The sequence below is a fragment of the Brienomyrus brachyistius genome, chromosome 19, assembly GCF_023856365.1.
Source record: "Brienomyrus brachyistius isolate T26 chromosome 19, BBRACH_0.4, whole genome shotgun sequence".
In the NCBI taxonomy this organism is placed as follows: domain Eukaryota; kingdom Metazoa; phylum Chordata; class Actinopteri; order Osteoglossiformes; family Mormyridae; genus Brienomyrus; species Brienomyrus brachyistius.
In genome coordinates this window covers 17,002,140-17,028,331 of record NC_064551.1, presented here as the reverse complement: position 1 = coordinate 17,028,331, position 26,192 = coordinate 17,002,140, and the positions used below count along the sequence as shown (strand labels likewise).

General features: G+C 46.4%; 1 protein-coding gene across 3 annotated transcripts in view; it reads right to left on the bottom strand.

The window, feature by feature from the left end:
- Positions 1–2,854: 2,854 nt before the first annotated feature.
- The window catches only part of LOC125714578 (1-phosphatidylinositol 4,5-bisphosphate phosphodiesterase beta-1-like), a 108,739-nt gene continuing 85,401 nt past the window's right edge, over positions 2,855–26,192 (bottom strand). Inside the window, exons 27-33 of one of the 3 annotated variants that reach the window (XM_048985304.1) lie at positions 23,722–23,902; positions 22,152–22,228; positions 21,918–22,007; positions 21,325–21,382; positions 20,946–21,032; positions 20,648–20,672; positions 5,768–5,997 (exon numbers count right to left, since the gene is read on the bottom strand). In XM_048985304.1, the coding sequence (XP_048841261.1) occupies positions 5,912–5,997; positions 20,648–20,672; positions 20,946–21,032; positions 21,325–21,382; positions 21,918–22,007; positions 22,152–22,228; positions 23,722–23,902 (604 nt within the window). In that variant the 3' untranslated portion in view covers positions 5,768–5,911. The other 2 variants (XM_048985303.1, XM_048985302.1) reach the window with 2 other exon arrangements.

Genomic DNA, 26,192 nt, shown 5'->3' with positions numbered 1-26,192 from the left:
TGGCCATAAAAACGGTAATTGAATTACATAAAATAGTGGCTTGACTTAGGTGGGATCCTTCGGCTGTTTACACGAGCATCTCCTGTCTGGAGTGAGATTACTTCTGTTAGGGGCGGAGCCTGTGTGACACGGTCAGCGTGTGAGATTTGACAGCCCTGTCTGCCGGTTCTGCTTTAAAACTGCTTATGCTAGCGGCCTGATGACTCCTGAAGGCAGAGTCTCATCCTCCTGTTCACACATACGAGACAAACGTACTTCGTAAGACAACTGATCACGTGAGAGTTGAGGCACCAGACTCTCTCACTGCGAAGCCGCTGAGTGTGCGGCCTGCCTGGCTGCGAATGAGGGGACCTCAGGGTTACCGGGGACCTCAGGGTTACCGCCAAGGCACGGGACACCCCGTCTACATCAAGAAACCTGGGCACTCTGAACGCTTCCATACCTTAATCCTCATGTCTGGTAATCATTCCTAGAACGAAAAATAATTAGCAGGAAGAAGGCTCTGCCCATTCATAACTAACATACAAATTAGTTATGAATTACAGTAGTCGAACACTAAGTAACCGGCCGTACCCGATTCACTAACACCCCCCATCCCCCCGAAATCCTTAAAAGCCATCAGTTCATGGTTGATGCCACTAGATCAAACATTATGCTTGACTAGCGACAGCATGACTGATTACTCATCCATCAGGGATGTTTGGTTCTGCCCTGATGAATTCCTTGGTATTTTCAGCTCTGATTTTTTTCCATCCTGCCTTTAAATCAAGAAATTACTAACACACTAAACTTACTTCTCCAACACATTTATTTTAAAATATCCATATTTCTAAAACATCTTCTGAGTTCCTCCTGAGTTCCTCTGTGTCTGGTTCAGGTGGTTTCTACTGACTACCAATATTATTGCCTTATTTCTTATTATTATGAAGGCAGGAAGCAAATTCTTAAAACATTTGTGTTTGAATCAAAGTTATTCCTTAATTTATGTCATGTGCAAGACGCATTCGTAATGTGTAAGTAAGTATATTTTCGTTATCTTCACAGCTAGAGTTTCAGCCCAATCTCGACCAGTAGGTAAGTTACCCGCGTATAGTAGATAGGTTCAGTGTTGTGTTTCCCTGTATCTGTCCAACATAAGAGCAGCATCACTGTGTATGTTTGGGAGGGGGGGCATTCATCCTGGGTCCCTCTTAAGGAATCCTGCAAAACTCAAATCCGGAACAGAATGATAACAAACATAGCAAACAAGACTGATATTTTGGACATGATCAGGAAGTGAACTACACAGGTGTGTGATCAGGAAGTGAATTGCACACTAATGGGAGTTTCACTTGCACAAAAATGTTCTGAGGGCAGAAGGAAAAATGATTGGTTCAGAGAGACAGCATAGTAGAGGATCAGATGTAGAGAAGGCGGGTCCAAGCAACTAAAGGAGGCGGGACCAACCAATCAGATGTCTAATAAATGCACAGGTGCAAATTATGGATTTGAGGACTGATGTAAGGCAAAGACTCATCAAAGGTGAAAAACCTGAGTTATTTTTTTTGTATTTAAACATAGCTTGACAGTAGCCAAATGTATTTGCATTTTGCCTGTACAGCTATGAATGAACTGCATATTACATATACTGACATTAGCAGAGTGTTAGCACGAACATGCTAACAAATATACGCATGGTAGAACTTATGAACTTTTGATGTTAGACCTTATATCAAGGATAGATGGTTTTGTGGCTCCACTCTTATACTGGAAAATATCTTGTAAGCTATAACCGCTACAGATCTGTGGGTAAGTAAGGTGTTATTTCGGGCTCTTCTGACGACACGCATATGGAGGAGTGAGTTCCGTATGGCTCCCTGTACTGTTCCACATATCTGTGTTATTCGCCTCGGGTACAACTGATTCAGCTAATTATGGGCATGAAGATCGTTAATTAGTCTAATCTGATGGGTGGAATAGAATGAGTATATGTGGAACGACCAGGGGAGCTGATGGACAAGGAGACGTTGTATCTCCCATTTCTTTGGCCTCTGTGGTTCAATCGAGGAATATTCTGGTTCAGTTCCAGCGTCTGCAGACAATACTGAGGATGTGACACATATGACTGAGCTTAGGTGCTGTGTGGCTCAGTGCACTAGGGTGCGGTACTTGTGATGAAAAGGTCATGGGTTCAAATCCCACTAGCAGCAGAGTGACTTCAAGGCCCTTAACTGCCTGCTCTAGGGATTATCAGACCCTGTTTTCTCAAAATAATGAGCATGTATGGTTTGGATAAGTGGATCTGCTAAGTAAACAGTCAGCCTCTGACTGTACAGTACTTGTGGCGGTGAGAAGAGGGGAAGGCTTTGTCCTGACTAACATACCAAAAGCATAAATGCAAATGGAGTATGTATGTAAATATGACAAATTTGTAAGGCAAAGCTTTCAACTTTTTTTTTTACAGTAATTTTCAAACTGCGTTCCGTATTAGAGTTATGCCGCGTCGCGCTCATGAAAGATGATGATCGTAGAAACACACGGCAGATGCCATAAATCATGTTTAGGCCCAGACTTGATATGACATTTCTGAACCAGTGGAATGGTAATTTCTTGCAACTAAAGTGACTTAACAGCAACACATACAGTATAGAAGAGAGGACACTCTCTTCCTGCATTGTCACAGCATGTTTTCCTGATTCTTGGATATTTAAAGGTTTAAATGATCAGTGTGAAGCAACTCCGGCTCAAGCCCATTCTGCCATTCTGGACATCGTCTGAGACACGCGGAAGGAGGACGGAGGTGTTCAGGGATGAACCATGACTGAACCAAGACGACCATGATCTGAGGAAGTCGCAGGACGGAAACAGTCTGCGGTCTATTGAAATACAGCTTTAATACAGGGACAGTATACACAAGAATGCACTTCACACATTCAACATTAAAAAGGTCAAACACATCCCATTGTCCACAAATTCCTCTTCGGGACTTATTTTGGAATCCATGTTCACATCACAGTGTAAACTTCATTCAAGTAAAGACAAAAATGGTTTACTTTATGCGTGGATAAATGTGTAAAATTTCTGGTGGAACACTACTTAGAACAGAATCTGTTTTGCACTCCTAAAGCAACATTGAATTAAAGGTGTTTGTAGAACAGGGATTAATTGTAAACGTGCATCTATTCTGAAGCTTTAAAATATGGTCACTAAATGATGGATGCAGGAAAACGTGTGACACTGCATGAAGAAATCAGCACAACGACTTAAGCACTGTACAATATTTACTGAATCAATTTCCATATTTCCAAATGTTTTGTTAATACCTGTTGACTATATCACATACAGTTATAAAACTATATAGTTTGCACATATTTGTCTGTGTGAATATATGAAGGAAGGTGACAAAATGAAAAATACAAGCATGGGTAAATTCTGTCAGTAATATCTCACTTTCGGCCTGTAAATATTACATGAAAAATACCCTTCATTCGCCTCCGAAATCAACAAGCAATATGGCTCAATTAACATGTTTGTCATCTCTGTCACTAAGTCAGTCAAACAAACTGTTTTCCCATAATTAACGTATTTATTGAGTTTTTTAAATTATGACAATTCCTGTTTACCGCAGAACACTGTATTCTACATAGCTTTTCAGACAGGTGACCAGTCATAGCAACCATCCACTAAATAAAAAGAAATCTTTCACTGGAGCATCATATATGTAAATGTATCCATTACAGCTTCTACGTCCATTTAATTTCAGAATAAAAGCGGCAGAAATTACAGTGCAGAAGACTATCTGTATGAAAACATGACACAAGAGGGGTGACCTGAACCACAGGAAAGGAGGGGGACTCCAAACATGGCAAGAGGGATGAAGGGAAGAAAGGCCGTGAGAAAGAGAGAGACACCACTGAAGCCACATCAACATCACCTCTTTAGTACAGATGGCAGAAAACAGGAAACGATGAGCCAATCAGGAGACACCAGAGCTAAAATCCACAAATGCCGGCAGCCATCGCTTAAGGAATCCTACATAATCCTCTAGTCTTCTTTAGTACAATCTCACCTTCTTAATCTATTATCTTTCAATGTAAACTTTAAACAAATTAAGAACCTACAGTATTTCCATTTTATGCATTATAAATATGTTCAATAAATGAAGAATGAAAAAAGCTCAAAATCTCAATCAAGGCAGAAACTGTAATTCCCCAGTTTACTGATAAAATAAAAAAAAAACTAAAATACAAAATATTGTAACTTCTATTCAGCCTTGGGTACGCTGGGCATGCTGCATTACAGTATTTTAAATTGGAATCTGTTATATATATATATATATATATATATATATACAGATGCTCCTCTACTTACGAATGAGATATGTTCTGAACGGCCATTCGTAAGTCGTTATTCAATATCATTTTAAGGATATACGGAAGTACAAAGAACTAGGATGCTGGCAGTGCGCACGCTACGCTGCAACGCGGCGGGAGTAGCGGCCAGAAGTCGTACTACCTGTAATTGGCACACAGAAAAAACAAACTGATGCTGCAGACAGGAAACGGGAGCCCAATGAACACAATTTGGACTTACGGTCCTCTTCGTTCGTATGTCTGAAAGTTCGTAAGTTGAAAGTTCGTAAGTAGAGCAACGTCTGTATGTATATATATATATACACACACACACATATATATTGTTTAACCTGCCTCAACTTTCTCTTGGATGCTGGAACTGAAGGAAACGCACCCTTTACCTTCTCTTTTTACCCAAGTCGCTCGCTAAATGTTCCAGGCACAGAGTGTGGGCATGTGTGTGTTTGGCCGGTGGGGGGAGGAGGTGTCGCTGTGCAGGGACCTTTACCTTTCCGCATTTCCCGCACACACCCTTATGTTTGCACAAATACCGCTGAGTGTTCTTCTTCAAGTGCACGTGTAAAACAGTTTACTTTTTTTTTTTTTTTTTTTACAAACTCTGAAAACAAGTCGCACTGCCTCGACGCAAAGAGATGGGGGCTCTCCTTTTACAGATACCATTTACATTATGTGCAGATTCTTCTTTCCTGCATCTCTGAATCTTATCCGATTACCACATAATGCATAACTACTTATTAAAATTCAGAAAGTCAAACATTTTTTTTAAAATGGGAAAAACAAAAGATATAAAAGATGTACTCTTTTGTACACATTATACAAAGAAAATCATATTAACAGCAGCAACAGATATTCCTGTGGGTCAAAATGACAAATTAGACTTGGCAAGCCAGCTGAGCTTGCAGATAACTTATGACGTTTCGGTGAGTGTACAGTGCACGTTTTCTCTCTACTGCTCTGCTGCACACTCCGTACAGTGCACCAGTGACGGCATGTTCCCCGGTCGGACGGCACTGGAAACATGGGGCCTCGCACCAGTCATACACCGGGCCACATTCTGGGTGCGTCTGTCCATATAACACCTTCGGCTGCCCCCTTCCTCTGTTATTTCCTTAACACCATTAATTCAGTTTTTTTCTTTACTTAGCGCATTTCTAAACGCTGATCAGCGGAGAGCATCACCCTCGCAGACTGGGCGAACTGTTGCTATACTCTCACTGTTAATATTGCAAGATAGTGGGCACAGTGGGTTAGGGGTTGGGGTGGGGCAGCATTCACGCTTGGGGCTCCTGCCATCAGCACCCAGGTGACAGGCCGCTTCCGTAACCGGGAGGCGCATCCATGGCAACGGGTGGCAAGAAAACAAAACTGAAACAGACAGACAGTGAGGGTTTGAGAACAACGATGGCAGAGAGGCGGCCTAGAGCAGCGTGTCGAAGGTCTTCTCTACGCCCTCGTCTTCCTCGACGTCCTCCTCAGACTGGCCTGCCGTGTGGTGAGGCTCCCCCAGGGTCTGGGTGAGGGGCTGGGGGCCAGGCTCCCCGTCTTCACTCGCCTTGGCTTTAGCGGTGTCCTGGACGAACTCCTGAATCTCCACTGGGAGTCGGCGGAACTTGTCCTGATATTCCTGATCCAAGTCGTGCTGAAGCTACCGGAGAGTGATAGATAGATAGAGAGAGAGAGAGAGAGAGAGAGAGAGAGCAGGATTATGGAGCGGCTAGAGTGGTATGAAATAGAGGGAATGCCTCTCTTTCTGGTTTAGCACATTTGCCGTCTCACACACAATGCATCCGTGGACGTAAGCGTCAGCTGTAGTCCGTCGCAAACCCACTTTGCGGGCCCTTCTGGTCTGGCCTCACACTTGCCTTCCAGCAGTGGCACCCCCACACCCAGCTTCACACTGTACATCGGCCGAACACTCGAAGGCCGTCAGCATGCCACCGCAAAAACAACAGGCCAACACATTGTAACTCACCTGCATGCGAGGCCGAGATGCCAATTATTATTTCAAATTCATTTTTTCTCTTTAATGACCATGCACAATGCAATATGAACACAAACACACACACACACATATATATATATTATATATATATATATAAATAAAATGTTCTCGTACATTACTACATATAAGCAAAGTGTGAAGGAATTTTTGTAATCCCAGAACTGTAATGTTCAAAATATAAAATATTACAAGTGTCACCAAAACATAATGGATCTTCACCTTTTTTCTGCTGCTACTGCCACTAAATCTCACAGTATTCTTATGCTGCCTTGTCTCCCCATAAAAGTGCCTTTCCTTGAAGTCAGACATTATTTTCTCGCTGTCACAGATTCATATCATGATTAAAGATTATGTAATTGCATTAATTCTGCTCCAATAATTGCCTTAATGCTTATTTCACTGTTTAACTACCAGACTCTATCTCTGGGGAACCTATAATTAATGAAAAGCACCAAAAATTATGTCAGAGAAGAGCAACCTCACCATGTTCCAATGAAATAACAGAAATTAATTTGGAAAAAAAGTGAAGGAGCTTCCACTGGGGCTTATATTGTCTTCTGTTCAGCTTGATATTCTGATCTGCTTGAAGCCACGATGGACAGCAGAAGAAATATGCCTAACCCACTGACAGGGTCTCTGCAGGATATACCCCTCCGATTGGTTCTCGCATGGCGGGAAGTTCCCATCTCATATGGACCCAAACTTTTCATTCGGACACTTTCAAAGCACAACCAAACATTTCAAAGCACATGGGCGTCAGGAGAACGTTGAGAGGACGTCAGAGGACACCGCTGGCGCCTCATGCGGGGCAGCGGCCACCCGCGGACAGGGACTCGCTGCTGCCACCGCAGTTCGCTGAGAGTACTGCAGTGTCTGAAAAGGTCACGGTGAGCATGATCTACGGGAGAGTGGGGCGGCTGCTTTTGATTCACCCTGCCGTGTGCGAGACCGGCAGGGGGTACAAGTGCGAGCCGGTCAACACGCCAGGCCATGCTGACCTACATGTGACCTTTTGATGTAACCGTTTGCTTGGACATCACAGTTAACAGAGCGGCCTGACTGAGAACAGGCACCATGGCACTGCCGTGTTTCAAGATAAACAAGATCTAACGGGAAAAAAATCTGGGAAGAAAAAAGCGTACGTTGTTTTTAGGAATAATGTAGAACTAAATCTTGACTTCCCATGGAAGGTCACTGCACAGTAAAGGCAGTAAATGCTTTTCGTCCCGTGCTTCTGACTCTGCTCACGTTCTGACGGGCAAGCAACTACCCGAAGCGGATGTCTTTCAAATGAAGAGGACCACAGGGCCACCAGGTTCATGCCTGAAACACTCCTGCAGGATCAGTCCATCCGTCCATGCCCTGGACTACGCAGTCAGATAACGCACTCAGAGCATGCCTTGCATTTCCGAGTCCTCCCTGCCCCCTATGAGAAAACACAAACCAAACCTAATGAAAAAATAACTATACGCCCAAATACACACAACACAACACAACACAACACATAAACTAACACGGTTTCATACATGGGGAGGTGGGTGGCTGTTTTAAATTATTATTAATATTTAAAAATTACCCCTTTTTTTCCCAATATGTGTAGAGCTTTGCATAAAAGCGGCTGCTAAGTAAATAAACGTAATGTAAATATGGAGTTCCTGACCGTACACTGTGAGCCCTCAAGCCTGACTGCTTAGCTTCTTTACTGCGGAGTTTCGCTGGGAAATTCCAGTTATGGGAAGGAAGTACACAGAGTCTTTTCCACATGCAGATCCCCACATCAGATAAAACACCCTTATGTCTGTGGCCAGGAGGCTTCGCCCCAGTAAATCAAACATTAATAACCAGAGAACCGAAAGAAAACAAAGAGATTTACATTGGAAGGACACTGTAAGCAAGAAAGAAGCATGAGTTTACCGGGGCGAGTCACATGACCTGTTTTCCAAGGGAGTCATGTCATCTGGGAGTAGCTGTACTTGGGTGGAGAGCTCAGGGAATGAGTTGCTGGCTTATGGAGACAGAAGGGACCATACTTTAATGCCAGGGTCGCTGTGGATTGCATGTGCACTGTATACGTTGGGTTTCAGTAACTACAGTTTACTGCTGTTCAATAAAAATCTTTGAGGGTTATAATACATGATATGTTTTCCATTGCTCTACAGTCTCTCGAGAATTAGGCTTAAAAATCAGAATCCCATTCATTCGTTTGAGTGAGTACAGTTGCACAGTAACTGTATAATAAGGTGCGATGGACTACATTATTATGGAATTTAATATTGGTAATGTTTTACTGTGCGTAATTTGTCGATTACACTTTTGTGCACACAAAAGTCACATTATACATGGGGTCCACGCATGGTTTGCTGTCATCTGTGGTGGGTCTTGGAACGTATCGCCTGCGGATATGGCGGGACCACTGTAAACTCTTACTAAGTCTAAAAAACAGATGTGCAGACAATCTGCCGTCACACTGTACGTGAAATCAGCCCTTGGTTGCAAAACACATGTGGACATGTGGCTCTCTTCATTTATTTCACCCACTTATACCTCTCATTTAAAGCTGGACGTACGCAAATCACTGTGTGATAAATCGAACCGTAGGTGTCCTGACTGTGCCCTGCAAAGGTCCCTACAGCCAAATCGGCTGACTGAAGTGGAGGTTCGTACTGCTGGCCGCACGGCAGCGCTGACGTGGAATGAGCTCGGTTTCCGCTTTTACGCCAGCACACGACTGGATCCATGCAGTCGACGGCGAGCTCCCACCTTCCCTGACTAGTGGGAATGTGGCCCCGTCACTAATTATATCCTCGCGCGGTCCTCACACATGCAGGTAAGCCCTCCTGTGAAAGGCACCATGATGGAGGTCACCTTGCGCGAGTTATATTTTCATCCGGCTGACATTGATGCATGCAGCCAGATGGCTAAGGACACGGCGCAATTTCCCCACGCAACGTGTGACCTACTTAGGGAGAGAAGCAATCTGTCTGCTAGGAAAAGCTTGGAGCCTTTGATTAAAGATGTCATTCCGCTCTGTCACCGTTCCTCGCGTCCGGTGGGCGGAGGCAGAGGGTCCGCGAAACAGGGCCTCTCCTGCCCAGCGCAAAGCCCCCGGGGTCCGTGGTGCCACCGGCCGTGTCCGCCACACACCTCGCACCACGCGTGGCACCTCTTTATCACCTGGGGGGGGCGCCACAGCCTGGTAATTAAAAGTTAGGGTACAGCGGAAGGGAATGACCGGGCCTGGCACAGATGGAGCCCACTGCCAGCTCCCGGCTGGACCTGAGACTTTCCCTTTAATTGCGAGCGCACAAAATCGGTTATTCTAAATCCCTTTAATAACGGAGGCCTCTGAGCATGGTGGGGAAATTACTCTCATCTTCAGGGTATTGCGTTCAACCTTTCAATTTTAGCAGCATGCTAATTAACCTTGAGCGTAATAATTATTTAATTAGCCTTATGAATAGTACTTTACACTGTACCGGATGTGCAAAGTACGTATGGTTCCCACAGATTATGGCTATAAATATCAATTACAGGGGCAGGTGAAACTGCATGATTCTGCGCGCGATCCGTCTACGCTGCGGACTGAAGGACCACATGGCCGGTCGGCCGATTGGCCCACTTTTCAGGCACACGCTTAAATCGCCCAGTCAGGCCTGACACCCCAAAGCTCTCGCGCTTCCCGGCATACTTTGTGAGACGGTGACCTTCTTTAACATTTGTCCTAATTCTGAACTGCCATTACAGGGAGAGTGGGCCTTGCAATCTAAATCCAGAGCAACGCTTCACCCGTCCCTTCCCCGTCTCCGCACTGGCTGAGCACGGCACAGATTATTTCTTGGAAGACATCACAGTGTTTAAAAAAGAGCTGGTCTGTTAAGAACAGGATGAGGCGGCTCCACAGCTAAACAAGCCCTCACCTTACTCTCTGCGAACGCGCTACAGCCGAAGCGCATATAGACACACACACTGCCTGTGAGACGATCACATTCAGCACGTTACAGACTCCACATTCCCCACACCTGCACTGAGGGATACGTCGCTTTATTCACAGGAGGCCTGCTCCACGCTGGTTGGGTCATCTGAACCGACATGCTCGGTTAGGGGGCGCTTAAGGGGGTGTGATCATGAACAGGAGTGCTCATCTTTCACCCACTTCTTAGCTCAATTTTCAAACACCCACTGAACCCTACACAATGTAAAGTCATAAAAATGGGATTATAATTGTGCTCATATGCCCCCTAAGCAACTCTATAGGCAGTTATTTTCAAGTACTTTAACCTGCTTTATCACTACTAAACAGATATAAAACACTAAGCACCAAACACAACAATCACCACAACTCCTTCCCCCCCACTTATATATATAAGCCCCCCCCCCCCAAGATGGCTTTCCTTTCCTAACACCTATCTTCAGCAGTGGAGAGCGGTGCTCAAATCACCGGGAGAGATGAGCGTTTCCATGGCGACCACACACCGCTCCCATTGGCCGGGTCCGCCCCGAACACAGCCATTAACTGGAGAAGCAGAGCTGCCCTGCCCGCAGACGCGACCATTTTATCTCCCTGCGAGTGGGAGAGGCGTGCAGGGATCAAGCAGCCTCCTGGTAGCTCCCAGAAGGCGCGTTCCCCTAACTGTCCTCACGCCTCCACCCGGAGTGAACAAAAATTCGGTCTGAACAAGAAACGGGAAAGGAGCGGCCGGGAATCTCTGTCGTTAAACGGAAGACGGTGCAAGAGAGTCACTGCTGGGAGATAAGGATGCAATGCAGTGCCAGTGTGTCTTAAAAGAAACTGTGTGAGAAGCCAGCGTCTCCTATCACTGCAAATGGTCATCCATGTCATACTGCATGCTTTTCCACCCCCACAGTCTGGATCACAGTACTGGGGCCTTGTGCCACCTAGGAAGCTACTCGTGTCTTTGCGCTAAAAAAGATGCAGCCGCTGAACTGCGTTACATCAACACCCTGTCTCTGCACCTCCCCTGAGACGGCTCACGCTAAAATGGGAAATGCAAAACTGTATCCTTCAGGGGAATATCTTATATTTTTGAACATAATTCCCCCATACAGGGTTAAATAAGTATGAATTACTGGTCAAGGTGAGGCCACTTCCATGCAGAGTTGTGTAATTCAGGTCCAGCGAGTACAAATCCAGACCGGGATTTTATTTCAACCAACCAGTTGAGCATAAAGAGTCACAGTCACAGAGTACTCAACTGGCTGGTTGAAACAAAATCCCGGTCTGGATTTGTACTATCTGGACCTGAATTACCCAACTCTGCTGCCATGTCTGCCTATGACACAGTGGAGGTTTAAGATGCTAGCAGGGTGCTAACGCCTAGCAGGGATGGATTATGGGTTGTGTGGGCCCCTGGGCAAAACGTTCGCGAGGCCCCCCCCCCCACCACCACCAGCACCACCACCAGCACCACCACCAGCACCACCACCACAACCACCACAATTTAAGGGCCCTTGGCAGCCAAACGCCCTCCCTATAGGGTCAGGGGCCCTTGTAGGCAGAGGATCAAACAATGTAGGCCCTCTAAAATAGACAAACAAAAATACATTGTTGATAAGCGTTGCAAATTGTTTTGGGCTAGGGGCCCCACGGGCCCCCTGCACCCCAAGGGCCCCTGGGCAGCGGCCCCGCTGGCCCGGTCCGTAATCCGTCCCTGAGCCTAGATCCGCCTAGAGCCCCGCCCCACCCCATGAGCTGTGATTTCAGACTGCGACTCTCCAAAGGCCTCGTGCCTCTTAGGGTCAAGACTTCAGTCGTGATGGTGAAGAAACATGCAGTAGATCCAAACCATTTCCATGTTTACCAGGACTGAGTACAAGACTGCAGGAATTCCAAGCACACACTCATTCGCCCCACTAGTCTGGCGTAAATGCATGAGTAAAATCGAGCGACAAGTAATCAGATCGATGAGCCGGATCAATGTCACAAAAAAAGAAGAAAAAAATAAAACGCTAGAAGGATTAGTAATATTTTCCCCCTGCTTGTTAATGAACGACAGAAGGCATGTGGCAGTCAATAAGGAAGCCAGACTGTCTCTTTAGTGAAACACACTGTGATGACAGCGGACTGTCCCCTCCTCAGTCTTTTGGGGGTCACATTTCCCTGCTACTGGGGGCTCTCAATGTCCTTAGGCAGTGGGGCTGGGGGGTTTCCAACACACCCCCAGCTCACATATCTCATGGCAAAAGATGTGCATTTACATGTCAGCAGGCTATCGGAGGGACGGCGGTTGGCTCCAACCTAGCGACTGGTGGTTAGCAAAGCCAAAACAGTCCACAAACTACAATATGCTTTTACGCTCTGTTGGCAAGTAGAGCTGGCAAACGGCAGCGCCTGGTCTCTGCCAGCAATGCTGTGTTGCTACAAACACACCACGCTCTAGTCGACAAGTTGTTTTTTTTTTTGGTTCTACGCTAATTATTCAACAACAACAAACAGATCAAGTCCGGATTACTAATCAATTACGTGTAACGAGCAAATCCAGGCTGATGATTTCTTACAATATTATCTTCTGCTTCTTCCTTGATAATTTGAAATGGAGCAAAACGGTTATTTATATAAACCGGTTTCATTTGCAACTGTCCCAGTAAACTGGTAACTAATCAAAAAAAAAAAAAAACCTTTTCTTGGCAGAGACCTAACCCTAGTGGGCCGTCCTAAGATTTTTCAGGCTCAATCTCAAAAGACTGAGAAGGATATAAGTGTCCATCCGTTGATGCTCCGAGGAACCTAATTGGGTCAGAACTACACATTGACGTAGCCTCTTAAATGACTTATTAAATTGAGCGAGGGGTTAGTCACAGCGTCGTCCTGGTTACCAACGCTATCTCTGTACCCTATCAATATTTAATTAAGAATGCCTTTATTCCCCCGGGAGTGTTTGCCACCCGGCATTCCACCTTCAGAAGCATAACAAGATGCTGCAGTATGTTGAATCTGAGCCTCCTGCTCTGAAAACACTGAAGATTTCCACGCGGTGAGGTTACTGTTGTTGACGTGGTGGATGTTGACCATGGCACACGACTGAATGGTGAGAAATGGCATCCGACCGGGCTGGACCACGGCTCACAGGTGCACTGTAAAAGCAGGGTAATTGTTTGACTTCGTCACCCTGTGACAGCCACAAGGTGTGATGAAAACATGAACATTCAGACCCACGATACTTACGACTGCATTTTACATCTGATAACCAAAGCCACCGCAGTCTAAGAGCAGGTGCAAATGTTTATATTCAAATAGCTATGTCCACTTGTTTCCAAAGTAACTGATGCTCTTACCCACCTGTAAGGCTGCATATTTCACTGGGCGAGTTCAGGCTAATCAAGTCATCCACAAGTCCAACTGCTGAGCCCTGACTGGGGACTCGTAACCTCCCAGTCAGATGTAGTTAACGTCTACTAGCCCCCCTTCAACTAAAGACAGTCATCACCAAGCCTGGTCTACAAAATAGCAAATACACAACTGACAAGCTCACCAATCCAAACCGCGGATGAATACAGAGCTGTGAATGACGTGGGTGCGAGGCAGAGAATGAAAGGTGCTCACGAGGAGAGAATGTGATTGTGTTACTGGGCTAGGACTGCCACACGCAGATTAAGGCCTGCAGCTTGGAGCAGAAACCTATCTATATGCAGAGACATGATCGTAGACGGGAGCCTGTCCATCACAGGGACATGTCCGTAGACTGGAGCCTGTCCATCACAGGGACATGTCCATACACGGAGCGTCCGTAGGAACCTGTCCTTAAGGAACAACCTGTGTATATGCAGACGCGTGTTCATACACAGGGGCTGATTTGTGTGGTCGGGGACACACTTCTAGGCTGTCTTTCTGCAGCACAAACCCAGCATGTCTCTGAGACAGCATCACCGTGAAGAAATAAAATGCTGTCCCTTTAAATCCGCCAGGGAGCTGAATCAGCAATATGTGTGAGATGAGGTGTTGAATCAGGCACAGAATTCTCTTTGCTCTACATGAAACATAAATAAATACTTCTAATAATTTGTGTAACACCCAAGAAGTGAACAAAGGTATCTACCAGTTGTCGTGTCCTACAAGGAGGTATATTAAAAGTCAGGAGGCTAATAGTCTAACTGGCCACTCCATCACATGCACCTTCACTAGTACTGTGTTGGGCTGCCTTTTGCCTCCAGAGCTGCTTCAATGGTTAAGAGCAGCCTTTCTGCAAACTCCTGCTGTTTTGACCTATTTTTACACCTGCGGCCATCCTGTAAACTTTGACGAGTCTGACCATTCTCCTCTGACCTCCGTCATTAATGATGTGCTGACTGGATGCTTTTTGTCCATCACACTGTCCTCTGTAAACTGTGAAAATCCCAGGAAAGTGGCTGTTTCTGAGGCACGGGGTTCACCACGTCTGGCACCAGCAATCACACTCTGCTCTAACGCTCGGCCACACCGTAAATGAACCATGAACCTCCGGCCTGTGTGCTGTTTATATTTGTCTGGATATATTTTGTGAAATATTTTGAAAAACAGTCGCCCTGGACTGAAATGATTGAATTTCCCAATTTCAGCAGCTTCCTGGGTTGTTCAGACCCGCAGCGTGAGATAAACAGCCCAGCTGTGTGACTCTGCCCTTTGCCAGGTGCGGCAGGATGACTTTGTGGGCACAGTATTCGCTGGCCTCCTAATCCTGCTTTACGACTCTAGTGGGCTCAACGCACCCGTAGATAGTGATGGGCAGTCCATTAATACACCCTTAAAGGAAGGCTTGAGGGCACACAGAGCAACCAGAGACAGAAGTCATTCTGCAGAGCTCCCCAAATCTCCAAAGAAGCTGCAGATCCCAGAAATGATCCTTTATTAATATTTGCATCGATCAATAAAACCCATAAACCAATATTTCTCTTGACTTAAACTGAGCATTAGATGAATTACAGCCAAGGCCTACAGTGCTCTAACCAAGCTAATTTTTCCCTTTAAGGTCAGTATTATATCACAAACCATAAATGTGCTTGAGATGAATTATGAGGAACAGAGACTGATGGTAAGGGCTTGCTTGTTGATCACTATAAAAGGAAAAACTCTTATTTGTGGTTTGGACACAAAAAGTGTCATTAAATTAAGCCCAAAAATTAAGCGGTACCTCCAAATAAATGCATGTCAGACAGCAGGTGGCGTGTCGGCTAAGGACACATACAGTAAATGGGTTTTGGTTCTTCACTTAGTCCACAACAAAATGAGAAAGACACTGATATCTTGGCTCGGTACCGTGAGTGTCGGCGGTCAAGCAGTATAACAGAGGTGAGCTCTCAGACAAACGCCACAACATAAGCCACAGGTATTACCTAGGGCACAAGCCTGGAAATGTTTCCTCCATCTAATCTTTCACATATTTCCAGTATGACCACCTCCGCCACGATCGGTGTGGGGACGGGGTTTCCCCCGTGCGCGGTTTCCTGGTACGGTACGCAGCGTGTGCACATGTTTATGCGCTGCCACCGAGGCCTTTTAGGGTTTCAATTATCAGTCGAATGTGTTTAAACGATTCCCATCTAAGGAAGAAGGCACTCAGATGCACTCGTTTGTGTTGTCTGCAGGAAATGTGGGCACTTCGAAATAAGCATCATTCAGAGAATAAGATGGTTAAGTGGCTGCCAATTTACACTGTACTTTTATTCATTTCCCCGTTAATTGTCGTTACTATGAATCTATGAATTTGAGATTTCGATCAATGTTGTTTGCTAACAAAGTGTATTTTAGTCCTTGTGGATAATTCAGTCTCATGCTGTACAAGTGATAAACACAAACACCAACAAGCTGCCTTATTAGATTTAATAATCTAATGCCAGCATTAGATTATTAAATTGTCAGAACATACAACATATACCTTATGGTAAATTTGCTAAATTTACTAGGTACAGTATACATTATATACTTTAAGAATAACCACATTTACTCCATGCTTGCCAGGTCCCTGCTCATCACTCATGTGATTCCATATTCTATGGGGACCTCTAGTGGTTCTTTTTAGTCATATATCTAATAATAAAACATAAAAAAATCATAGAGGAAATATCTGTATGCTAAGATCGTGTCCATGATGTCCAGATTAGATTATAGGCAGATTACAACCCCCAGTTTACACTGTATGTTCAATGCAGATGGGAGTATTCTCCCAAAACATAGGGGAACGCACACCATCGCTGCTCCTCTAAACGTGCTTCAGGAGTTCATTCTCTCACCTCAGAACTCCAACTGAAAGCAGCTGCCTGAGCTGCCACAATACACCAAGATACCGGACATATTTCTCCCACAACAAACATGGCTGAGTCACATGCTTTTCTGATTCAAGATTCACAACACTCATAAATAAACTCCACAGATCAGTGCCTCAAAGTTTCGATTACAGAAAGGTGAAAAGGGCTAATAACACCGAATCAAAGCTAAAGGACGAAGCAGTGAAGGAGGCGAGGCCTAATGGGTGGGATATACGACACCAATGGGAGCCACAAACAATGGGGGTATGTGATGTCATATCCTGACCCCTGTGCTTATAAATGAGCATTGATATGAACTTTGTGTTACTGGGATTTATGATGTAATATCCTGATCTCTGTACTTTAATGTTATATATCATGTGTCTTATTTTAAATCCATGGTATCCTGCAAAAAGAACAATAAAACCTAATAACAGGAAAAAGCACAAGATCGAAAAGTAAAAAAAAAAGTTGTCAAAAATAACCACCAACTATGTCTAAAAACCTAATGTAATGAAAGCGATACAGACGCCTTGACCAAGCCATGCTTGTGCGTGCATTTTGAGTTCCAGTGCATTCCACATGGGCTGAAGAGAGTAACAAAGTGCTGGGTGATATATTACCACACAAAAGGGGGGATGAAGAGGACGGCTCTGTGTGTGGGAGAGGAGTGAAGGGGAATGAGGAGGACGGCTCTGTGTGTGGGAGAGGAGTGAAGGGGAATGAGGAGGACGGCTCTGTGTGTGGGAAAGGAGTGAAGGGGAATGAGGAGGACGGCTCTGTGTGTGGAAGAGCGGTGAGGAGGAATGAGGAGGACGGCTCTATGTGTGGGAGAGGAGTGAAGGGGAATGAGAAGGACGGCTCTGTGTGTGGGAGAGGAGTGAAGGGGAATGAGGAGGACGGCTCTGTGTGTGGGAGAGGAGTGAAGGGGAATGAGGAGGACGGCTCTGTGTGTGGGAAAGGAGTGAAGGGGAATGAAGAGGACGGCTCTGTGTGTGGGAGAGCAGTGAAGGGGAATGAGGAGGACGGCTCTGTGTGTGGGAGAGTGGCAAGGGGGAATGAGGAGGACGGCTCTGTGTGTGGGAGAGGAGTGAAGGGGAATGAGGAGGACGGCTCTGTGTGTGGGAGAGGAGTGAAGGGGAATGAGGAAGACGGCTCTGTGTGTGGGAGAGGAGTGAAGTGGAATGAGGAGGACGGCTCTGTGTGTGGGAGAGCGGCAAGGGGGAATGAGGAGGACGGCTCTGTGTGTGGAAGAGGAGTGAAGGGGAATGAGGAGGATGGCTCTGTGTGTGGGAGAGGAGTGAAGGGGAAGGAGGAGGACGGTTCTGTGTGTGGGAGAGGAGTGAAGGGGAATGAGGAGGACGGCTCTGTGTGTGGGAGAGCGGCAAGGGGGAATGAGGAGGATGGCTCTGTGTGTGGGAGAGGAGTGAAGGTGAATGAGGAGGACGGCTCTGTGTGTGGGAGAGCGGCAAGGGGGAATGAGGAGGACGGCTCTGTGTGTGGGAGAGCGGCAAGGGGGAATGAGGAGGACGGCTCTGTGTGTGGAAGAGGAGTGAAGAGGAATGAGGAGGACGACTCTGTGTGTGGGAGAGGAGTGAAGGGGAATGAGGAGGACGGCTCTGCGAGTGGAAGAGCGGTGAGGAGGAATGAGGAGGACGGCTCTGTGTGTGGGAGAGGAGTGAAGGGGAATGAGGAGGACGGCTCTGCGAGTGGAAGAGCGGTGAGGAGGAATGAGGAGGACGGCTCTGTGTGTGGGAGAGGAGTGAAGGGGAATGAGGAGGACGGCTCTGTGTGTGGGAGAGGAGTAAAGGGGAATGAGGAGGACGGCTCTGTGTGTGGGAGAGGAGTAAAGGGGAATGAGGAGGACGGCTCTGTGTGTGGGAGAGCAGCAAGGGGGAATGAGGAGGACGGCTCTGTGTGTGGAAGAGGAGTGAAGGGGAATGAGGAGGACGGCTCTGTGTGTGGGAGAGGAGTGAAGGGGAATGAGAAGGACGGTTCTGTGTGTGGGAGAGGAGTGAAGGGGAATGAGGAGGACGGCTCTGTGTGTGGAAGAGGAGTGAAGGGGAATGAGGAGGACGGCTCTGTGTGTGGGAGAGTGGCAAGGGGGAATGAGGAGGACGGCTCTGTGTGTGGGAGAGCGGCAAGGGGGAATGAGGAGGACGGCTCTGTGTGTGGGAGAGGAGTGAAGGGGAATGAGGAGGACGGCTCTGCGAGTGGAAGAGCGGTGAGGAGGAATGAGGAGGACGGCTCTGTGTGTGGGAGAGGAGTGAAGGGGAATGAGGAGGACGGCTCTGCGAGTGGAAGAGCGGTGAGGAGGAATGAGGAGGACGGCTCTGTGTGTGGGAGAGGAGTGAAGGGGAATGAGGAGGACGGCTCTGTGTGTGGGAGAGGAGTAAAGGGGAATGAGGAGGACGGCTCTGTGTGTGGGAGAGCAGCAAGGGGGAATGAGGAGGACGGCTCTGTGTGTGGAAGAGGAGTGAAGGGGAATGAGGAGGACGGCTCTGTGTGTGGGAGAGGAGTGAAGGGGAATGAGAAGGACGGTTCTGTGTGTGGGAGAGGAGTGAAGGGGAATGAGGAGGACGGCTCTGTGTGTGGAAGAGGAGTGAAGGGGAATGAGGAGGACGGCTCTGTGTGTGGGAGAGTGGCAAGGGGGAATGAGGAGGACGGCTCTGTGTGTGGGAGAGCGGCAAGGGGGAATGAGGAGGACGGCTCTGTGTGTGGGAGAGGAGTGAAGGGGAATGAGGAGGACGGCTCTGCGAGTGGAAGAGCGGTGAGGAGGAATGAGGAGGACGGCTCTGTGTGTGGGAGAGGAGTGAAGGGGAATGAGGAGGACGGCTCTGCGAGTGGAAGAGTGGTGAGGAGGAATGAGGAGGATGGCTATGTGCGTGGGAGAGGAGTGAAGAGGAATGAGGAGGACGGCTCTGTGTGTGGGAGAGGAGTACGGCTCTGTGTGTGGGAGAGGAGTGAAGGGGAATGAGGAGGACGGTTCTGTGTGTGGGAGAGGAGTGAAGGGGAATGAGGAGGACGGCTCTGTGTGTGGGAGAGGAGTACGGCTCTGTGTGTGGGAGAGGAGTGAAGGGGAATGAGGAGGACGGTTCTGTGTGTGGGAGAGCGGCAAGGGGGAATGAGGAGGACGGCTCTGTGTGTGGGAGAGCGGCAAGGGGGAATGAGGAGGACGGCTCTGTGTGTGGGAGAGCGGCAAGGGGGAATGAGGACGGCTCTGTGTGTGGGAGAGCGGCAAGGGGGAATGAGGAGGACGGCTCTGTGTGTGGGAGAGGAGTGAAGGTGAATGAGGAGGACGGCTCTGTGTGGTAGAGCGGCAAGGGGGAATGAGGAGGACGGCTCTGTGTGTGGGAGAGCAGCAAGGGGGAATGAGGAGGACGGCTCTGTGTGTGGAAGAGGAGTGAAGAGGAATGAGGAGGACGGCTCTGTGTGTGGGAGAGGAGTGAAGGGGAATGAGGATGACGGCTCTGCGAGTGGAAGAGCGGTGAGGAGGAATGAGGAGGACGGCTCTGTGTGTGGGAGAGGAGTGAAGGGGAATGAGGAGGACGGCTCTGCGAGTGGAACAGCGATGAGGAGGAATGAGGAGGATGGCTTTTTGTGTGGGAGAACGGTGAGGAGGAATGAGGAGGACAGCTTTTTGTGTGGGAGAGCGGAAAGGGGTATGAGGAGGACAGCTCTGTGTGTGGGAGCGGAGTGGAGGGGAATGAGGAGGACGGCTCTGTGTTTGTTTACTTGGCAACTCTGGACCACAACTCAGACCAGGGCCTGGCTTCTACACAGCTGTCAGTGTTACAAGTGCACATTACACACAAACAGGGGTCCTACAACTGGAAATAGGGGAGTGCATGCAGCACTTTGCAGCTTTGGCATAAGACGTGCCAGTGCACTAAGGCCATTCAGCAGGCGTGTCACATGACCACAGAGGAACTCCTGCTTTCTCACTGCGATTATGGCATACCACTGAGTCGGGCCCTTTGGCTCAGGGTACGTTCAGGCCCTGCAGCCGCATTAACTCAGTGATTGGTTAGTGTTGGGATGCAGCACGCCTTACCTTCCTCCTCCAATGAGCAGCCGGTCTATGAGAACGATAACAATGACAGCCAATAACAGACAATAATGAGTCTACAAAACTACTGGGTAGCCCTACCTCAAATGCAAATTAAGGTTCAGTAACAGTTTCTTAGGAACGCATACTATTCCATTCTGACTAATATCTTAAAATAAGCAGTGATTATGCTACTAATGTAGTTACTATTAAAACATGAAAGAACTCCGACTCTAAACCTGCTAATTAAGTGTGATAGTTAAGCTTGAGTAAGTGGACAAAACAAAACAAAAAAAAATCTCACCTTAGGTTTTTCATCCATTATCTGCTGCCGAATGTCCTTGTGCTTCTCTTGAAGCTTCTCCTGCCTCTTGCTCTGTGCTTCCTCTAGCTGAGGGCAAAATTTGACAGGAAAAGCTACGCTTACACACACAGACACACACAGACGATCCATGAGCAAGGTTAGGTGGCGTAAAGTTTGGCAGAATTTCTCAACTGCAGCGTCAACTGTAATACTGTATAATTCGACCATAATGCAGTGTAATTCAACCGTAATTTAAAAATGGGTCACGTGAAATCACATTCACACTCTAAATCATACATTAAATATAAATGAATACACTACGGTATGTTAAACTTCCTTGAAGATGTCTTAAGTTTGAAAATAAGCCTTAGATTCTTACCCGTTTAATGGACTGAACCACTTCATTGATGTAAGACCTGTTGATCTCCAGTTTCTCTCTGGAAATCACAGAAATTTGTGTTACAGATGTACAGCACATAGTAAACTAATGCAGGCAGAAAAATTACTTAAAGGACAGCAAACCTTATTTAGTTGTTTTGCCTGAGTTGTCATACAAACCTCAAAATAACCGGACTGCTCGATACTGGCACTATGACATATTCCTAAGTATCCTTCCTATTTTAAGAAAATGTGTGAATGAAAAATAAAATAATAATAATAATAATAATAATGCACTACAGCAGTGTTTCCCAATCCGGTCCCACAGGTGGTCCACATTTCTGTTCCCTCCCAGCTCCCTGCCAGACAGGCTGTGTTTTTACTCCCCCCCCCTCACAAAAACATCTCGAGGACCAGATTGGGACACGCTGCACTACATTTATACACTATTAACTGTGTGAGACTTAGAAGGCACAGGAGACAGATGACCCCTATACCAGCATGATGTCTCAGAGTCTACAGGGGACAGATGACCCCTCCCCCAACTGAACACACCCCCAGCAGATTCTCTCTCCCACACAGACTCTCACTTACTCCTCGGTGAGGTTCTTCTCCTTATACTTGGCCTCATTGATCTTCTCCTGTCGTTTCTTATCCATTTTCTTCTTCAGGTCTTTCTTCTCCCTGCATGATGAAGAGGATATAAACTCCCACCACAAAATGCATGACGCTTCCTTCACAACAGCGGCGTCATGATGCTTCAGCAAACATGTCGTGCCTTTAAGATCTTAAAAAACACAGAAACGCTTTGCACGCATAGCAACCTACTTTTCACAGACGTCTTTCAGCTTTTTGAGCTGCATGTTCTGACATTCCTCCGCTACTGCAGTCAATTTCTCCACAAGCTATGAAAAAAAATAAATCAGAATACAGAATAGATTACAGTTTACAGATTACATATAGTGTACATGCATATAAAAGAGATACTTCATCCATCACCATTGGGATATACTGTCTTTTCACTTATTGCATTTTATTCTCCATGAGACACAGGCATATTTACAGGTGAGAGCAGGCTTGGGGTCACAGTGCATCAGTCTGTTAGCTATAGGAATCTCCTGAATCTCTCTCTAACCTGCAAACCCACACACCACCCCAAGGGGGCCCTCTTGTACCCAAACGGAAAATCATACCCACAGACAAAATGTGATGTCCATCACCGCCATTGTTTTCTCATTATTATTATTTCAGCAAAGCCTCATTATCTGTACAGCTGACTTATCTGTTCCATTAGACTGGCATCACATATAATTGGGGTTAGCTGTCGCACTTCAGTGAGCCTCCATGCACGAACAAGGCAGCCGCACCCGCTAACAGACTCGAGCACTCCTGCTCTCTTGCACAGCTCAACCAATGAGCTGGAACACGGTTCTCGACTTAAAAAGCACAATATGAAAGTCATTTTTCAAAGGGCTGTGAAGGAAAACATTGCGAGATGACAGGGGGTCGATAAGGTGGCAGCAGAAAAAGGAAGGACAGAAAAAAATCTCTGTTTTAACCAAGCAATACTCTATAGATAAACGTACAGACTTGCATATTTGATCTGCTTAATGGCAGAGAGAGGGGAAGCATGGGAACAGCATTGCCAAGCCTGTGGGAAGGAGAAAGAACAGATGACAAGGGAGGAAAAAAATTATGAAGTGATCCAGCGGCCATTGATTAACGATGAACTTCAGCAAGAAGTACCACCGTGAAACAAATAAATAATTGTGCGTAGGTAACAATGTTCCACCCTGACGTTAACAAGAGGGAAGCGGAGACGCACAGTCACATTTAGTATGAGGTCCCCTTATGTAAGTTGGAGCATGGTAGGTAAAATAAGCCTCAAAGGTGCATAATGATGTGAGTCTTACTTGCTTTATGTGTTAGTATACAGTGTTGCTATAACTATCTACTAGACGTGTTTTCATTATTAGTGTCTCTTACTATCTGCCTGATGTCCCCCTTCCTGGTATCTCTCTCTACCTTTTTGATGTGTTTCCTTTCCTGGTATCTCAACCTGTTTGATGTGTCCCATTTCTGGTATCTCTCTCTACCTGTTTGATGTGTCCCATTTCTGGTATCTCTCTCTACCTGTTTGATGTGTCCCTTTTCTGATATCTCTCTCTACCTGTTTGATGTGTTCCTTTTTTCTGGTATCTCTCTCTACCTGTTTGATGTGTTCCTTTTTCTGGTATCTCTCTCTACCTGTTTGATGTGTTCCTTTTTCTGGTATCTCTCTCTACCTGTTTGATGTGTTCCTTTTTCTGGTATCTCTCTCTACCTGTTTGATGTGTTCCTTTTTCTGATATCTCTCTCTACCTGTTTGATGTGTCCCTTTTCTGATATCTCTCTCTACCTGTTTGATGTGTTCCTTTTTCTGGTGCTTCTCGCTGTAATATTGCTCCTGACGCAAGTCCAAGAGTCGCTGCTGCTGCTGCTCTTTAAGCTCCCTGAGCTTCTGGTTGCATTCCTGGTCCAGGTCTGAGAGTTCCTGCTCCAGAGATGAAAGGCCATGCTCCGGGCTGGATGGTGGGACCCTGGAAAACGGCCAGCATTTCAAGTCAGTCTTTGAACTGTGCAAGTATTCTTACACCGGAAACGTCAGTCTGTTAAACATGCTTGCTACGATGTTTGACTTCCACATCTCACTTCTGACCTGATCTGACATTCCTATACGATCTGTTCCTGTACAATCTGTATGCACTCGTCTGTATTGCAACACAGATTTTGGAGCCACTCGAATGCCTGAGTTATCGATTGAATAATGTAGTTATTGAATTTTCAAGGACATTTATGGATTTTTTAGGAAATAAGAGGGTCGTGAATGGGGTGAAGCCATTGAAACAGCGATGGCCTCCCATTGGTCCAAACCAGGTGTGGTGATCTCTCAAGCAAACGCTTTAGGACAAAAAAAAAATGGGCAAATAGGTTAAAAAACTGTTTTACCCCAAAAAGCCATCATTGCATTAAATGCTGCTTAAACTTTGTAACCCTAAAGGAAACAAATCATGCAATGAATACTAGCAAAATGTGAAAAATGTCATTTATGTGTGGTATGTGTGCTTTACTTTTCAATTTTTAGACTTCTTTTTATAAATCTTGATATTTATATGTCTTTACAACTTTTCATATTTATATTTCCTTAATATTTTTATAATTCCTCAGTGTTTTGCACTAAGCGCGGCGTCCAATGTCATTGCACATGTGCCACGGCGATAAAGATATTCCGGAGAACTTGTGGGAAAGCAACTATTATTCAAGGAGGCCTGAGCACCACCATGAAAAGCCGTGAAATTCCTGGACGCTTGCAGATATGCGTTGTGCTGTGGAAGCCAGCACCACTGCTCCCCAAGGAGCATTCAGGGAGAGTGACCCGCTTAAGCAATTATTCTCCATTAAATTAAGGCACACCAACACAGGGCTGCCGTTTGATAGTTACAGAACGATTGCTGAGAAAGATCACTAAAGGCACTGCAAAACAGCACCACAGTCACTCCAGTTCAGGGCCGGTCAAGCCACTGGGTGACGCAGGCGGCTGCCTAAACTAATCTGCAGAAAAGCTCGCACAGGCAGCCACATGGGCTTCGACCAGCACTGCCCATGTCGCCCCTGTTCCTCTCCTTATAAACTAGCTGGTGGTTCTATGGTTCTATGAAAACCCAGAACACCATTCAAAATTCAACAACAGTGTCTATGTATGAGCAGTACGAATAATCAGCTGTGGATTCAGTGGTTTGTTTATTATATTGAGTGGACAAGGTGACTTTAACCCGTGTGAGTTTCTAAAGCACCTAATTGTGTATGTGCAGCAAAGCATCCCTTCATGGGGAAATGAGCATGTGTGGGGGATGTGGGCTACCCAGACACCCCTAACCATCCACAGGATCTGGTGTCGGGGGCATCGGTCAGGAATGAATGACACTCCGGAGATTAAATTGACGTCTTTCCTGGGGAATGTGCTTAGGAGCAAACCTCCACCCGATGTTATGCGCAGAGACAGCGACGGACTTCAGTGCCCCGTGACCGTGATCAGGCCTGGCTTCTGATCACTACTAAAGGCACATTCTGTTCACATTAGCAAGAACTTTCCAGATTTCTCACTATGGTAAAGAAAAGCAGGGCACAGGAACATAAACACCTCATACAGATTCCTCTCATGATCGCTCACACATTTCTTCCCTAAGTGTCAGGGCAGTGGGATGTAATCCAGAGCAAGAGAGACTGCCTATGCTGAACACCTGCTTGAATAATAGCTCTCTCCCCAGACAAGAAGCCTCAGATGGTTTACACATCGTTAGAAGCTGAGAGCGATGGAATTGGGTCTGGAAACGAGCCTGGAAATCAGCCCGTCCAGCTGCGAGTCCCCAAGAGCTCGGATCCTTTTAAAGGCAGCCGCCTTGGTCTGTGGTGGGTCGCTCCGATTGACTGATGAGGCCTTTCCCGGTAAAGAGACCGGGCTCCGTGCCGGCAGGGCCTTAGAGACTGTCGCTAAGGTAGGCACAAGGCAGGGCATCTTTTACAGCCAGCTTCAGGTGACAGGACAGCGTTCTGCATCACGGTGGCGCTACTCATTATAAACACATCAGACTCATTGAAACGGCGACCTGTCAGGGCCTTAAGGAGATGAACCCGAAGTGCTGGTATAGAGGTACACAAAGCATTTACAAGCCTGTGGATTACAGCAGCACTTGACATCAAAAAGTCGTTTACAGTATTGCACTTCAAGGGAAGTTCTTCTCCTGTGCTGATGTACTGCATAAATACATTACATCTACAACAATACATTACTGGATAAACGATACAGCACTAAGCAGGAAAAAAACGGCT